The sequence below is a fragment of the Carassius carassius genome, chromosome 39, assembly GCF_963082965.1.
Source record: "Carassius carassius chromosome 39, fCarCar2.1, whole genome shotgun sequence".
Taxonomy (NCBI): domain Eukaryota; kingdom Metazoa; phylum Chordata; class Actinopteri; order Cypriniformes; family Cyprinidae; genus Carassius; species Carassius carassius.
In genome coordinates this window covers 11,081,030-11,099,104 of record NC_081793.1, presented here as the reverse complement: position 1 = coordinate 11,099,104, position 18,075 = coordinate 11,081,030, and the positions used below count along the sequence as shown (strand labels likewise).

The window sequence follows — 18,075 nt, the reverse complement described above, 5'->3', positions numbered from 1 at the left end:
ACAGTGTGCAGGCTGTGCAGCCCTCCCAGTCCACATAGAAAAGTTAGTACAACACACATGCTGCTCTGCTTGTGTTCATCTTCGGTTCTCTCTTCACAGCAATTCAGTCAGTGTACTGTTTGAGTAAAAAAACTACCCCGGGATATTGGTTAATTTTGACTCAGAGAGAGTGTCAGCCATGTTAAAAAAGTGAATAATTTAAGTAATTTGTGGATTAATGATTACTGGAGATGCAAACCGGTTCAAACGATTCAGTATGATTTGGTGAACTGCACAGAATGAGAAAGTCCCTAGTGTCGTCCTCCAGCGAATGGTCTGACTACTCCAGGCATAGGAGCTGGACAGCTGGTAAGGCCATCCCAGGAGAGGGGGAAAACAAAACAAAAAAGAAAGAAAACCGCTGCAAAGCGTATTCACTTTTTCGGTCCGCTATTCTGTAATGTATGTAGCGTAATCGCACAAGGAAGAAGATATATAAAGAGCTCTTTTAATGATCCACAGGAGAACAAGGGCACAACCAAACACAAATCTTCAAACATTAATAGCGGACTAACTGGAACTAAACAGACAGGGTATTTAAACATAAGTAAAGTAATGAGAAGAACGGGAACAGGTGGGGAGTCATTAATTAACTAAACTAGGAATGGAACATGACCAAATAGGGATAACACAAAAGGAACAGAAGTACATGACTGACATCATGGATACAAACTGTTCTTTTTGTTGAACTTTTGGGATTGTCCTCATACACAGCTATTTTAGATTGAATTATCTAATATTATCCATCGCAGTGTGCTCCAGGGTTTCTCTCTGCTTTTAAAGAATGTACTGTTTGGCTTCTTTAATATTCAAAAAGACAAAATTAATTAATATTTTATTATTAACCTATTATGACTTCTTGCTAAATTTAATATTCACCACAGTAAATTCACTCATCAAAATCCTTTATATATTGTAAAAAAAAAAAAAAGGAAAAAAAGAGGTTCAAAAGTATATGCAAACAATTTCATCTTCTAAAAATCTTAAGGCTGTCAAAACCATTTAATATTTTTAAGTCAGGACACGAAGGCATAGGCTGCGACCAGCTGATGCAGTCAGCTGTCAAATAGCTCCAATCACTATCATTCTCCATTAAGACACGGGACATATGTATGTGGCACTACTGCTTGGTTAGTATGCTCAAATGGCTCGCATGAGCTATCGCTTGCTCAGGAACTAATCAGATGGCGAATCTATCTCCATAGGAAGCGTTAAAATCTGGATTTTTTGGCAGGATTCCCACCGAGTATCTCACCAGATTTCAAGTCGTGAACTTAGCGAATTAGCTGCGTTGTTTGTCAAGCGATGGACTGGAAGTGATCTGAGCGAGCACTCGATATAGACACTTTGCCCGCGATTCATTGCCAAAGTTGTACTAATACGACTGACCCAACAACTTTACACAAGATCTGCTTCCTCACTGGAAGAAGCAAGATATTCAAAAAGATTCAAAGCATCCACAAACAGCTGGCTATTTCCCCTTTAACTCATCTCTGGACATTTTCACGAAGCTATATGGACAAGGGCTTATGCTATTGCCTAAATTTGAGTACTGACCATATGCCATACTGCTTTAAAGGGGCATGCTGCTCTTTTTAGCTGTTATAAAAGAGCACCCTTCACTACTTCTATTCTTCCGTAAGGGGATGCTGCCCCACTCTATGCACTTCAGAAGGTCTTTGCTTAAAACTATCAGGGTATTGGGACTGCTTGCTTGCTTGAGGCTTATCTAGTGTCCAGTTTCATATCGTGCTAGACCTGCTGTTGCATAAGCAGGATTTATGCTTCCGCCTGGCTCCAATGCGAGCCTCTGATGACTGCGCGCGCACCTGACCAAACAGTCAAGGCTTTATACTTGTCACATTCACCCTCATACAGGGTAGTACGGGTGCTTGAAATGCTTGAAACTGAATGCAGTGTTTTCAAGGTTTAATTATATATATATATATATATATATAAACTGTGCTTGAAAATGCAGTGCATTGGTAATATTTTGCTTTCTTACTGAATGGTTAATCATTGTTTTTGAGTCAACGCATGTGACTGTATGTTCTTTATAGCCCGCATTCTCCAATAGAGGAGAGGGAAGAAAAAAAAACACAAAAAAATCACTGCTCGCCATCATTCAGTGAAGGCTCGAAATAACAAATTATGGTAAAACCGAGAACTAAATACTTGAGTAGCCCCCTGTTAAGTCTGCTTGGTTTTGTGGGAGAGCATGCGCTTTAAGCATATAAAGATAAACAAATCTTTCCCTGCTCAGTTAAACTACATCTTAAGACTGTCGCGATTAAAGAGAAAGAGTTATTGTGGTATACATTTAAGATCGACTTGCAATGCATACAATCTTTATGCAGGGTTACCCAGCATCAGGGTAGGTATTATTGGCATTATAATTAATCACACACGGCATTGAACGCTACAGTTCAGTGTTGAATTCAGTTCAGATCATGAGCTCACTAGACTGGACTCTCTCGAATATCGTCATCATAAACGGTGGAAACCATGTAAACAAGAATTAATTTGTGGTGTAGTCCACGAGATGCAGTGGAATCATCAGTCATTAATCAGGAATGTTTGTTGCTCGGTTCTGTACGTTTAAATCCCGAATGGTTTGTACTGGTCCAAATGCGCTGCCTGCTGGCAATTTGCTGATTTTTGTTTAGAATCATGCAAATTGCTAATGTGCCTTCAAAAATCCAAACGATTTTCAAAGTAAGGTGTGTCTGTGTTGTATGTGTCCATATGTTTTAACTAAGGTAAGAGTATGTACAGTACAGACCAAAAGTGTCTACTACCTTCTCATTCAAAGAGTTTTCTTTATTTTCATGACTATGAAAATTGTAGATTCACACTGAAGGCATCAAAACTATGAATTAACACATGTGGAATTATATATGGAAATATATACATAACAAAAAAGTGTGAAACAACTGAAAATATGTCATATTCTAGGTTCTTCAAAGTAGCCACCTTTTGCTTTGATTACTGCTTTGCACACTCTTGGCATTCTCTTGATGAGATTCAAGAGGTAGTCACCTGAAATGGTCTTCCAACAGTCTTGAAGGAGTTCCCCGAGAGATGCTTAGCACTTGTTGGCCCTTTTGCCTTCAGTCTGCGGTCCAGCTCACCCCTAAACCATCTCGACTGGGTTCAGGTCCGGTGACTGTGGAGGCCAGGTCATCTGGCGCAGCACCCCATCACTCTCCTTCTTGGTCAAATAGCCCTTGATGCCTTCAGTGTGACTCTACAATTTTCATAGTCATGAAAATAAAGAAAACTCTTTGAATGAGAAGGTGTGTCCAAACTTTTGGTCTGTACTGTATGTAAACAGGTAATTTACCAAAGTAGTAAAGTGCTAGAAAATTGAACTGTCCTTGGAAGTGGTTGATTTTTACTGTAATTGTAAGAACCTCGGTGTACTATTCTCTGAACAGCAGGGGGTGACGAGGAGTAATCGTCCTCTAAAACCATTGGGAATCACTAGTGGGAAGTTACTGGCTGCATCCGATACTTTAGGCAGCTGACTCTCTGAGTATCAGGCATTAGGTGTGTTTGACTTCATGCAGCACTGTGCAAACCGATCACAATCTGACTTGAAGCAGTGCATGCCATTTAGAAATTTTGTCCCACTGGAGACTGTGCTAACGCCGCATGACTGTCACGTGTGGCATCAAAGTACCGCAAGAGTGTTGAGAGCAGCCAGCTGACTCAGGGGTCTGCTGTTCTATCCCTCAGTGAGGGATGTAAAGAAAAGGGCCTGCTGTTTTCTGCCGCTGGAGAGAACACCCTTGCTGCTATAACTACAGGGGTCTGCTGTTCTATCCCTCATCAACAGCCCTCAAAAAGGAAAAAGGGCCTGCTGTTTTCTTCCGTTGGAGAGAACACCCTTTGCTGCTTTGACTGCAGAGGCCTGCTGTTCCTCCTTTTGAGGGGAGAATACCCCTCTACTAGCCAGTAGGCTGCGTTAAGGATATCTCAATAACATTGTCTTTTCTCTTTTGCAGGAAGGGAACAAGGTTGGTTTTGGCTGATTCTTTGTTGGGTAGTAATATCTCTCATTATGTTTGGGGGGGGTTAATGTTTAAGCTCTTGTATGTTCATTTAATTTGAGAGCAAGAACCCCCAAAAGGAATCATACCGCCAAAGATAAATTGTTCAATAAATTCAAGTAACTTGCCAAAGTGGTCCTGTCTGAAATCCAGCGTAGCGTTAGTTCAGTCAGGCCACGGAGGCATAGGCTGCTGTCAAATGGCACCAATCACTACCATTCTCTAATTAGACACGGGACATATATACGTGGCACTACTGCTTGGTTAGTATGCACAAATGGCTCGCAATCCCCCATTATAAGCATGAGCATATTACTGTGCAGCTTCTGGTTGTCGTCTCTTTGTTTCAGTTCACTAAGGCTTTTAAGTCCCGTTTGGCATGGATCTCACTGAGCTCCACTGAGAGACACTCATCCTCATAACCAAGCTACAGGATATATGTCCCACTGCCACATCTACACGATTACCACTGTTTGGTAAGATAAATTGTGTTCAATAAACTCAAGTAACTGTCACGGTTGGTAAACCGTTGTCTCTGCTTTGCATTATGTGGGTTGAGTTTTGTGTGTCTCGTCAGCACTGATCGTTTCACGTGGGAGTCTCTGTTAATTGTTCATCAGCCACAGCCGCCACTCATTACCCGATCCCCACTTATTGCCCTGTCTTTCGGCTTGTGTTTGTCAGTGCGTTGTTTGAAGTTTCCCGATCATATGCCTGGTTTCTCGTTCCTGTTTCTTCTCTGTTTCGTGTTTCAGTTCCTGTGTCACGCTCTCCTCATTGGACTCCGTTAATAAATCCTATTTCATTTACTTGCACTTGCTTCCTTACCATTATTTCCCATTACAGAACGCTCTGACCTACATGGAAGCAGCAAGTTCCACATCCCTATTTGAATTCATTCACCACAGCATCACCTGTATGGATCAACAGCAGGAGAACATCGTCAACACCAGACGCGCTGTCCAAGCGCTGGTGACACCGGTGTCCGAGCTCACCCAACAGATCCAACAGCTGACCACTCCCACTGCGCTGCCCGCACCGTCTGTTCACTGAGCTGTCCCCAAGTTGAACTACCGGCGGGAACCCCGCCTACCTGTTCCTGAGAATTACTCCATTGAGTCCAAGGTGGCGTTTGTGCTTACACTGCTCTCTGGGAGGGCAACCTTGTGGGGAACGGCGGTGTGGGAGAACCAAGACCCATGCTGCGCCTCGTTCCACTCCCTCGTGGCCGAAATGAAGTTGGTATTCGACCGAGACGTGGCCGGCAAGGAGGCTGCCAGAAGACTCGCGGATCTAAAACAAGGGAATCACTCCGTGGCAGATTACTCGATCGAGTTTCACACCTTGGCAGCCAAGTGCAGGCGAAACGAGGAGGCGCAGTGGGATCTGTTCCTGCATGAGTTGGCCGACAGTGTTCAGAAAGAAATCTACCTGCTTGAGTTGCCATCCAGCCTCAACTGACTTATCGACTTGGCGCTCCGCGTGGATGCTCGTATCGATCAACTGGGGGCGCACGCCGGTCCTACACGTCTCCCCCGGCAACCCTGAGAGTGGCAACCCGACCAGAGAGAACACGGCTGGTCCGTAATTGTGAATGTAATCGTTCTAAATTTTCAAAAATCGTTCTTGGAAAACCTGTGAATCGAAGTCTACCCAAAGTTTCACAGCCCTAATATTAAATTTATACAGTGAAGACTATTCAGTTTATTTGTACATTTTATTTTATACAATATAATATGCCTTATTCAGTGCTCTGTGTTTATGGTAGGTTGATTTTTCATTGTTCTGTTGTTATTCATGACTGCTTATGCTTGTTTTTACTTAAGCTTTTTTTTTTTTTTGGTTATTGTCTCAGTGAATCACTTTGTGTTTGTTTCTGAGTTACAGGTGACTTTCTGATTGCAGGTGATTGGCTGATGTGGTTTTGCACTTGGACTAAATCAGTGTGCTTTGAAAGGGACTATTTGCTTGTTGGCATTTGTGTTTGCTCATGAGACTGCCGAAGCGCTTGCATAATATGGAGGTTATGGAAGATCCCCGCCACACTGAAGGACTTCCAGATTTGATTAATCGTCATCTAGAATGCACTTTTGTGTTTTGATTATTTGTTGTTTGATTTTGAGTGCTATTTATACTACTTACAAGCACCAACATACTGAGTATCATCTACCTTGATTACTAAACATTGCATGTTTATTTTTATAGTTAAATAAAATGTGTTTTGTTGAGCAGTGGTTATGTGTCGCATCTCCCCAAATTTGGCTTCTGTTCTTAGGAAAAGAAACCTAACATAGCACTAAAAAGCCTTTGCATAAATATCATATACCACACATTTTGGGAAAAAAAAGTGTTGAACTTTTGAATTTAACATACTGCACTGCATACTACAGATGATACAATCTGTTGAGAATGTGTGTGCTAAACCACCCAAAACAACTTTATAGCACCATGGGAACATTTTATTTAGCAAATATACAGATATAGTTTAAAATAATGAAGTTACGAGAGTGCTACTATGTTAACATGGCAGACATGCTCCTTTAGCTGAGCAGGAAACACTTTGGGTTTAAATAGCAGAAGCACAATATGTAGATTGTTCAACTGTGATATTGTGTTCCTTTTTTAATGAATAACGTAATCAGGCCACTCAGAGAAAAACATTACTTACATTTGTGTCCACGTCCATGTTACCAGATCTAAACAATGAATGTCTATCATCTGCATTTCCTGAAATGACAGACAGAATTTTCAGTATTTCATGAGGAAAAATAACTTGATATACTGTTGTATTTCTGGTATATCAACCAGAGCTTAACCTTAAAACAGGCAAGAGTTATCTAAACTATCAGCAAAAAAAAAAAAAAAAATTCTGGACTCCAGTAAAACATATTCAAATGAGTTTTTGAAATATTTCATATATTCTGAATTTAATGAGTTGTATCTCTCAGGATATGTTGGGATACACATCCTTTCAGGGTATAAACACAGTCGAAATCATCAGTAATTCTATGATTTATTTGATGCAAACAAATATGTAATATTTAAAATATGCTGTGTGTATGATGCTTTCACACATGGCCTGTAACGGTGTTTTTTCAGAACCTGGTGCGTTTTCCCCCTTTAGCTCAGTTAGTTTGGGCATATGTGAACAAGGCAATCGTCCATGGATCTGCATCAAAACTGTCGGTCTGAGATCGCTTGAACGAGGTGGTCTTGGCTCGATTGAAAAGGAACTCTGAAGTGGTTCAGTAGTAATAAAGCAATCCGATCCAACAGACCAGCTAACCAGGCTATATCAAAATGTATTTTATAATTACTTAAGTTCCATGAAAAGCATTAGATTTGTTGTTTTGCTAATACCACAAAATGAACCTGTGAATGTCTATGGGTGAGCACGTCTTTGCCATTCAAAATCAAAAGTGCCCTTTTTCATTTGATAATGCCATCTTATTGCTCTTCGTAGTAGTAGGTGCATTTTAAAAATGTTTTACTGATTAATCCTGGACCTTGCCTAAAATGATAAATGAATAAAATGACATATCAAAAAAAAAATACGCAACAACAACAACAAGCCCGCAAAGCTGTTGTCATTGCATCCTGATGGGTGACAGCTAAGTGGAATCCCGGAAGATAAACCGTGGAACTTTTGACCAGTGTTGCCAGATTGGAAATGTACAAGTATCGTACCAGAAGTTCAAAATTATCCTATTTGGAAGAAAATTATCGTACACGACTCAAAATAGTTATTTATCTTTTCTAAACCAACAACATTTTGACACGACCTGCAAATTACCACAATAGATAACAAGGCGTATTGTTGGATGGAAGCAGTGAGACAAAATACTGTCCCATTATTTTCAGTGACTGTCTGTGTCGCGGCGCATATTAAAACATATTAAAATTATTTTTAACACTTGCTTTGTCGCGTCCAGTGAAGAAGGAATTTAGCTGTTGCTGCGTGGTGCAGTTAACTCCACATCTGAGCCGCTGTCATCGGAATCCTGCGTGTTGCCAGATGTTGAAGGGGTTCTTGCTATCATGGACTGCAACTACTGCTCGTTGGCTTTAAAGCAGGGCACTCTCCTGCATTCTTAACACACCCTCAGTTGCACATGAACGCATTTAGAGTGTCTGTAATGAGCCGATTTCTTGTATGAGTAAAGAAGCCCTATGACTGCAACTACCATCATTTAAATTTTCATAAAATTCTGAAATTATCGTACATTACGGGATTTATTTCATTATTGATCGTACATCGTACAGAGGTAAAAATGAAGAGGTACTTCATTTTCATAACAATCTTCAGATTTTTTCATTATAACCATTATGGGCATTCCCCATCCCACGCACAAGCCCCTACCCCATTAATCATTTTTTAAACCTATGATCGAAAAACACTTGAAGACATTTGCCAAAATTACACAGCACTGGCAAAAGGTACTGCAGAAGACATGGGGCAGATGTTACATAGCTTGTCACGTATCTTCGCATGCGAGAAGGGGGCGACAAAAGTGTTGTGCTTCTTTTCACACATTATAAGTCATTGCTTCTTCTCATGGCAAGGTAGGCGACGATCGACATAAATGATTGCTTAGATAGCAAAGTAAATGCATAAATCACACCTTATAGGCAGTCATGCATACACTTTGGAGCACTAATATCACGTCCACATCACAAGTTTATGCAATTTAGCAAACGCCCAATCGCGATTGGGATTCGATTTTGACTGGAAGTTTTAGCATTAACTGTTACGCTTTTTTGGCTAAAGGTTGCAGGCTTGCTTTATAGTGGCTTTGTTGAGGTCCATTTTCCTGCAGAGTTTAGCTCCAAACCTAATCAAACAAACCTGAACAAGCTAATGCAGGTCTTTAGAATTACTAGAATGTTACAGGCAGGTGAGTTTGATCAAGGTTGGAGCTAAACTCTGCAAGAAAATGGATCTCGGGGGCCAGAGTTGAGAACCCATGGTATAATGTATAGTATCATTCAGGACAAAAAAAAATCGGTCATTTTTTGCTCATGTTTTGTAGGCCAACAGACCTTTTAGAGTTATAGTGACAACTAGTGCCCACCATGCAAAAGCAAGTCTTCAGTTTATGCCATTGTAAAACAGCTTTTGGAAACAATTTACTTAAAGCCTTTATGTATAATGCATTACAAAATAGTTTTAATGCATTAATTATAACTTTGTAAAACACCTTATAATGCATTGTGCAAACTCATGAACAATTGTAATTACAGTTAATACCACTTAGCAATTAATTGTTACATTATGTATTTTAAATTCGAATATAATTATTTATAACAAAATATAAAGTTATAATAAAAATATAATTACATGCACATTATGAATAATTATAAATCATTATACCATTATACCTATTAAGAACCATTTATATTTTTATAAAGGCACCGAACCCCCAACTGCTCCCCAGGCGCCGCAGCATAAATGGTTGCCCACTGCTCCGGGTGTGTGTTCACTTCTGTGTGTGTGCACTTTGGATGAATTAAAAACAGAGCATGAATTTTGAGTATGGGTCACCATACTTGGCTGAATGTCACGTCACTTCCACTTTTGTCACTTTCATAATGCATTATATGTAAAGGCTTTAAGTAAATTGTTACCCAGCTTTTTGCAATAAGCCATAATTAATTTATTCTATGTGTAAAAAATGATTAATAAAAGGGGGTTGCTGGCATAAAGTTAGTAGTATTCAAGATGAAAATAAACATTTTTGAAATAATTATGTATTTCTATAAATGTAAAACACAATTTTTTTTTACAATTACTGATCAGTGTTGCTATTGTTAACTAAAACTAATAAAATAATCTTCATTAAATTAATTAAAATAAAGCTGACATAATTATTAGATGAAAAGCAAAATTAGAAATGGCAACTAATGGAAATGTTTAAATACTAAAGTTACAAGTTATAAAGAAAAATAAAGCTAAATCTAAATTTTTAACACTTATAAAGATGACAAAAGCATATACATTTAATACAAAATAAAACTGAAATGAAAACCGAAAATATATAAATTAAAGTTAATACAAAATGTTAATAAATAGTATAATAGTATATGAATAACACTGTAAGTGATATCACCTCTGACCCAGGGACTACCAAACTTAACTGAAAATATCAGTTAAATGGCTTACCAGGCCTCCACATATATAGCCCTTATGACCTAAATTAGTACTGGCATGTGAGGACCGGGGCTCTGGAGGCTGGCCCTGCAAGAAAAGGAACCAGACAGCAGGCAAACAATATATACAAAATATACAGTATATAATAAATGGCTCGACATTAAGCTTATAATTAGATCACAATTAGCAAATAATTAGCAAGTAAATCAATCATTCACTTGTTCGAGTAAAAAATTTACTTGTCCGGGGGGGAAAAAATGTTTTTTTTCAGCATATTTTTAATCAGCATATTTTTATATTTGCCTTAAATTGATTGCTGTTACAATTTTTTACTTTATGAAGGACAATATTTTCCTAAACTGATTAAATGTATATGTCTCCATTTACATCGAAGTCTTACATGTGATCAATACATTAAGTTAGAATAATAAGACACTATATGATTGTTACTATTCAAATTAAATCAGTATCAACAAACTCCATCTGTCCACATGCATAAATAATGTTATTAGACTAATGTTTTACTTTATTGACATTCAAATATGACATGTTGGAAAAATGCAATAATACTTTTAAATATGAAATTAAACCACCAGTAGGTGGTGGTAAGTCACTGTCTTAATTAGTGAATCATTGATTCAACCGATTTGTTCAAATGGCTGATTCATTCAATAAATGAAGCAAGTAACTGTTTTTATAAATGGTTCACTGAATCATTGACTCGTTCAAAAATTAATAATTTAGTTATAAAAGACTGCAGTGGCTTTGCTTAGAACTATTTTTGTTAGCGAAATGGAGCAAAAATGATCCATAATGTGTCTAAAATGTCAGTCAGTTAATATTACTTGTTTATTTAACAAAAAGTCAATATCACATTTGCAATCGAGCTGAAAGTCGGGAAACATCACTCCTGGACATGTGATGTTGCATATATTATATAGAATATTTATATTTTTTTCTACCGCAGTATGCTTGTTCACATTTGTTTCTTGGTGTGTGCTGTTGCACTTATAGTGTTGATTTCTCTGCTAGTCAGACAGACTGCATGAGCCTCAACTGAAGCGACCTTGATACTGTCAATGCATTATCCGTTGTTAGTCAACGTTTACATAGAAAATAATAAAATCTGAATCATTCTCCCAAAAGTTTCGGTGCTGCCCTTTTTATTGTTTGTTATTAAAATTTTGATCAGGTTACTTGTCAAGTCGGGCAAGTAAAATTATCTTTCACTTGCCCCTCACAAAATCCACTTGTCCCGGACAAGCGGACAAATGTTAATGTCGAGCCCTGTAATGTATACTATCTTTTATGGCTGAGATAAAAAAAAAAGAAAATAATAAAAAAATAATAATAATAAATAAATAATAATAATAATAATAATAATAATAATAATAATAATAATAATAATAATAATAATAATAATAAAACATTAGCCATATAATTTTTTTTGCTTAGTAAATCTTTGCTCTTTTACCTGGGTTTGTGGTTCAGTCCATGTGGCTGTCACAGGTTCAAACATATGAACCTCATTATTCCAACCCCATAACTGGAAAAAATCTGACCCGATTGTTGCCTGTAAAAAATAAATAAATAAACGTCTAAATGAAGTTCAGTTTATCTAGTTCTACTTCTGAATAATACTGTACACCCCCCCCCAAGATCTTTCTGCTCACCCAGCTAGTCTCGTCAACCATAAAGCTCTTGGAGTTGTTGACCTCTCTGACTGTTTTGCAGCCATATCCACCAAAGTAGATGAGCCTATGAATGACACCAGCTGTTATAAAACTGCGACATAATAGCAACAGCTTCTTATAGTGTAGCAATTAAATGCATTATTAGCATTTCCATTACTGTACATGGCACTTACAGACCTGCAACCCAATTTACTGCTGCAGCTGACCAGTTTTAAAACATGGTCCTTTAATTTAGAGACTGTATTCATACTATAAGAATCTGAGGAGGACATTATGCAACCACTGAATTGATATATCTGTATAGACAGTGCAGTGATCTTGTATTTCCTTACCTGTTTTCGTAGACCCAGCAAGAATGTCTGACCCTAGGAGAGGGTGTTTCCCCCACTGTGTCTGTCACTTTTCTCCAGCTATATTCCACACCCAACAGGTCAACACAATACATCTGTCATAACACCAGCAACATAGTCTTAAATAGAAGCAGTGAGAATTTATTCCCTACAGAAATGTCTTTGTTCTCTCTGTATGTCAGTGGCAGAAAAGTAAGGAAAACATTCGCCAGAACCTTTGGGGAGGTTGAGTTTCCTTTCAACAGAGGCTTTGTTTAGTCATATTTGCTTAGAATAATAAACCGTGAATTACACTACAGTATATCCAACTTCCTATATTGAGCTCAGATCAAAAACTTTTTGTGGTGGATCTCTACATTTGCAAAACAAAATCTCACTGACTGTTTTTCCACAGTCTTTTCTCAATATAAGGGGAAATGTTGGAACATTCAGAGCACATTATCGCATTCTCTATCAGGTTACAGACAATATATGCAATTATGTTGGATGCATACTGGACAAACCTGTTATCCTGCCTATGAGTGTGTACTTGGAGATGTGATGCTTTATGATGATAGCATTCCTAAAGCAGCTCACCGTGTTGGTGTGGCCATTGATGTCACATCCCCCAAAAATGTAAAGCATGCCCTGAAGATATGCACCACAAGCCTGTGAAAGAACAGGAGGAACCTCTCCACCCATAAGTCTCAGAGACCTGCGGCACACAGACATGAAATTGAAACTCAGGGGAAAATGTTGTTTGGGGTTGGCAATGGTAGTCTCAGGTAACTCTGGTACCACTGTTTTAATGCAATAAAGTACAACAGGTGGAATAAACAAAACACCTACCATATGCAAAAGTGGAGTTCACAGAAGGAACACCTATTGCTAGGGATGTCAGCTACTTTGGAAATATAATTCCTTGGTAAACAATTAGACCAAAGATGTTCTTAAATAAAACATGGCAACTCACCAAACTCCACTCTCCATGTCATAAAGCCAGATCTCATCACTGGGTAAAAATGTTTCTTGTCCATCCTCACACTAAAAAAAAAAAAAAAAAAAAACATCAAGTTCTCTAATCCCAACCAGAAAAGCTGGAATAATAATAGTAATACACTTAACACTCAGTTTACACTTGTCCATCCAGACAATAAATAATACATAAAGTAAAAATTTAAACAGCCCTTTTTTTCCTTTACATTTTCTCTATAATCCAAACAAGAGCAAACCAAAATTATCTAATCCCAACCAGACAAACTACTGATATTCAACAACATTCAACTATTTTGATAGTTCTACTCACTTTTTTTTACGTTTAAGTGGATGGAAAATATTCGCAGCGCAATGTAATTTTTATTTTATTTTTTCTGTGGAGCTCACCTGGCAGCCTCCCCAGACGTACAGGTTGTGTCCCTCCAGGAAGGAGATGTGGTCACTCCGCGGTGGAATCAGTGAACACTGCGCTGTGACAACCACTGGTTCTTTTATACTCCCCATAACTGAAGCACTCAGCTGCTGCTGTTCAGAACCTGACAGCATAGACATCAGCTGCGTTGTTTACACTAAGAAGACTGGGTATGCAAACAGGAAACAAAACAAAGCTACTGGGTTGAAGACAAGCTGGGGGCTGGACAGGTATTTAAAGGGATAGTTCACCCAAAAAAGAAAATTTTATGTTTATCTGCTTAACTTACCCACAGAACATCCAAGATGTAGGTTACTTTGATTCTTCAGTAAAACACAAACTAAGATTTTGAAATCAAACCGTTGTAATCTGTCAGTCTTATAATGTAAGTGGATGGGAATCATGGCTAAAACAAATAATAAATAAATAAATAAATAAATAAAAAAACCTACACAAACAAAACCCTTAATTAAAACACTAATTAAACCCTGCGTCTCATGACGATACATTGATGTATAAAGACAAAATGATCGGTCTGTGCAAAAAAGAAAAAACTGATCAGGTATTTATATTGTGTATTTATTTATTTATTTATTTTTACCTCTGATGCACTGCAATGCCTGAACTGTATGAGCACCTCCTCAAAACACAGCCTGCGTGTGAGGCATCTTCTTCTTGCTTTACGGCGGATCGCGGACTTATAACTGCATTTTTCCATCTCAAAAATATATCTAAATTACGGCCTATGCTCTCAATGTCAAATGCAGAAATGTTAATCCATGCATTTATGACCTCAAGGTTAGATTATTGTAATACTTTATTGGGTGGTTGTTCTGCACTCCTAGTAAACAAACTCGACCATATTAGCCAGGTTCTGTCAACACAGCACTGGCTCCCTATCAAACATTATATAGATTTAAAAATCTTGCTTATTATTTAGAAAGTTATGTGTTGCATTATAATCCTCCACGTCTGCTGCGTTCTCAAAACTCAGGCAATTTGATAATACCCAGAATATCAAAATCAACTGCGGGCCGTAGATCCTTTTCTTATTTGGCACCTTAACTCTGGAATAACCTACCTAACATTGTTCGGGAGGCAGACATACTCTTGCAGTTTAAATCTAGATTAAAGACCTATCTCTTTAACCAGGCTAACACATAACACACTAATATGCTTCTAATATCCAAATCCATTAAAGGATTTTTAGACTGCATTAATTAGGTAAACCGGAACTGGGAACACTTCCCAAAACACCTGATGTACATGCTACATCATTAGAAGAATGGCATCTACTCTAATATTAGTGTAGTGTATCAGACCCGAACCAGACAAATTAAAGAGTCGATCAGGACTGTGGTTGAAACACGAACCGAATTCCTAGTGCCAGAGTCAGAAGCAAGATAACCAACCAACCAACTCTTTCACAGAACAGCTTTCAACATTAACACCACTAGAACAATTATTGACAATTTCAATTTGGAGAAGAGATTGTCAAATTTGGGGCAAGTAATCAAGATGCAACACCGACCAGCACATGTAAACCCATGAGAGTAATAAACAAAATCCTTGGATTGACTTCCCCCCACCTAGCAGAACCAGACTGAAATTCCTTAGGACCTCTTAACCTCTGGTCCCCACAGAACATCTTTTGTCAGAGAATGGCACAAGAACTGTCTTTTAATGAACTCAAAAATACTTATAAATGAACATCAGTCCATTGCTTAACTCCACATTCATTTATATGTAACCCAGACATTTGACTATCATGTTTATAATCACTTATTGTGTATGTCTTTTAATAACTATTGAATAGCTTAAGTATTCATATTCATGTTTAGTATTTATGTGTTTGAATCTGTTAGCTTGAAACATTCCTGACCATCAGTTATTTGTCAAATGTATCATATTCTTGTTATAGGAATCATGTCCAAAATGATACCCTGCAAGAGCGGGAAAATTCGGACCACGTGCTTGATAAGATAACATATGATTTATGATACCCAGAGCAAAGTTAATATCTAATTGGTCAAGACAACATTTGAGGTGTGGCCGGCTTTTAGCTTTTAGCTTGTAGCTTTGCTTTTAGTCATGCTTTTAGTCATCACTGTTAGCGTTCTTTGAGCGCAGTTCCAGCGTTCTTCGTCCTGCACACCTGCTGCTACTTAGGCACGATGAGAAGAAACACCACCTAGTCTCGTCAAACTTTACTTCTGTTCTTTTACTTTAGTTTCTTTTCTTTTCCGTTTGAGAGTTTTGTGCTCTGAGTTAAGTTTTGTAATACCGTGTCTGACCTCGAGTGCCCGTTCAACTTCAACCAGCCCACAACTCTGCGTCTTCAGCCAACGCCCAACCACGGGCTTCACAAGACATCACTTCAACGACTACTGAACTTACAGCCAATCAGCAACCTCGGGAAACCCCCTTTTAACGACAACAAATGGAACCCCCTTTACACAGGAGATGCAAGTAACTCCTCCAGACATTTGTACTGGTGTATCTAATATAATTTTAACCTCATTGAGGAACTCAATGCGAGGGTTAATTAAGTGATTGATGGCTGTTCATGTCTATGCAATTTCAAGTATTGCTGTAAACTTGGGATTCCACATTTTCGTTCTCGTAAATTCTTTCCTAACTTTCTATCCTTCCTGCAACTTGTATGAATGTGTGAGTGCGTGTGCTTATGTGTTAGATTAGTTTATATGTCTTAGATTTATTGAATAAAGCCTTATTCATATTGAAAAGAGAAGTATCTTGTGTTTTGTGCTTACAAGTTAATGTCTTAAACTGCCGATCTTGTTACTGTACTAATTGATAGTGTTTTCACTATACTTTGGATATTAATATCCAGTGCAGATTTGATGTTAAAAGGCTCGTTCAGTGAATCGCAGGGCGTCTCAGTGATCAGCCATGAAACAGTGATTCTGTTCAAATTCCCTTTAAAATCTTAAATGATTCCCTTTGAGCTAAATTGACCTGTTTCCCTTACATTAGTCTGTTTTTCTCTTATTCCGAGGTCACCGTAGCCACCAGATCCAGTCTGTCTCCAAGTCATAGGTTCACTGCAGTCACCCGGATCAGTACGTATCCAGACCAGATGGTTGATCAGCAGCTAGAAAGGACCTCTAAAGCCCTGAAAGACAGCGGAGACCAGGACAACTAGAGCCCCAGATAAAGATCCCCTGTAAAGACCTTGTCTTAGGTGACCACCGGGACAAGACCATAGGAAACGTCTAGCTTACGTATGTAACCCTTGTTCCCTGAAGGAGGGAACGGAGACATTATATCCGAAAGACACTGACGAATGGGGATCTCACCCGAGAGCCCAATCACCTTTGAGTGGTAGCAAAACTAGCCAATGGTATACAGAGTCTGCGGAATTTGCATCGCGAGCTCACCCCCGCTGTGTCTTCATTGAGGAGCCGAGCCAAAGGGACAGGGAAATATGTGGCAAAGGGACATAACATCTCCGTTCTCTCCTTCAGGGAACGGGAGGTACATATGTAACCTAGACCTTCCCTTTCAGTCGGTCACATTCTACGTTACATCAGAAAGAGACTGACGAATGGGGTCTGTGACAAGTGGGGCGGGGCTGAGAGACGTGGGAACAGGAGCGAGGCCGGTGGAGTGATTGGAGATGAACGACACCTGTTCGACCCACCGGTCACAGGGTCCCTTACAAAATGCCACATGACTGTCTTCCAGTGACCTGTGTGAGTGATAGCACCCTGTCGTGAGGCCAGCACGAATGAGGGTGAGAGTGAGTCTACACTGGGTAGCATATTCCAGCTGGACGTATGTTAGCAGGCCGCCTGGTTGTAAGGAGGACTTACAAAGGCAGGTACCAACCAAGAGGTGGTGATACACATGAACTCTGAGGTACCAGCCCGCAGGGTGGAAGTTTCAACGACAGAGCTGGCAAGGTGTTTGCCAAGGGAAAGACACATGCTACGAAGAGACTTACTGTGGAATACACACGTGGGATTGCCCGAAAAAGGGGAATCACAACACATGGAGGCACCTAGTCCCACACTGGGCTGACCGATAGGGCTGGCAACCAAAGTGCTGGACATCAACAGTGCTAGAGGAACCCAGGGTTCTGGACTGAGGAACTCACCTGAGGGGAATAGTGCACACATTTAGTCTGTGGAGTGGAATGGCGCAGCAAGCAGATTGACACCGAGCAGGTCCATACTGGCCCGAAGGGGCGAATACCCAGGAGGACACGGGCTCTACACAGAGATTATAAAATCTCACAAATGTGTTAGGTGTCGCTCAGCCCGCAGCTCTACAGATATCTGTTAGCAAAGAGCCATGCGCCAGTGCCCAGGAGGAGGCTACATTCCTAGTTGAGTGAGCTCTCACCCCAAGGGGGCATGGCAAGTCTTGAGATTGATAAGCC

The 18,075-nt window shown here is 39.2% G+C and overlaps 1 protein-coding gene across 1 annotated transcript in view; it reads right to left on the bottom strand.

Annotated features, from left to right (window-relative positions):
* LOC132121359 (kelch domain-containing protein 1-like) overlaps nt 1–13,844 on the bottom strand; it is a 56,648-nt gene extending 42,804 nt beyond the window's left edge. Inside the window, exons 1-8 of the mRNA XM_059530675.1 lie at nt 13,646–13,844; nt 13,236–13,306; nt 12,860–12,977; nt 12,266–12,378; nt 11,913–11,997; nt 11,714–11,812; nt 10,252–10,326; nt 6,760–6,818 (exon numbers count right to left, since the gene is read on the bottom strand). Of these exons, the coding sequence (XP_059386658.1) occupies nt 6,760–6,818; nt 10,252–10,326; nt 11,714–11,812; nt 11,913–11,997; nt 12,266–12,378; nt 12,860–12,977; nt 13,236–13,306; nt 13,646–13,810 (785 nt within the window). The 5' untranslated portion in view covers nt 13,811–13,844. The remainder of the gene's footprint in view (nt 1–6,759; nt 6,819–10,251; nt 10,327–11,713; nt 11,813–11,912; nt 11,998–12,265; nt 12,379–12,859; nt 12,978–13,235; nt 13,307–13,645) is intronic.
* Nucleotides 13,845–18,075: the final 4,231 nt, after the last annotated feature.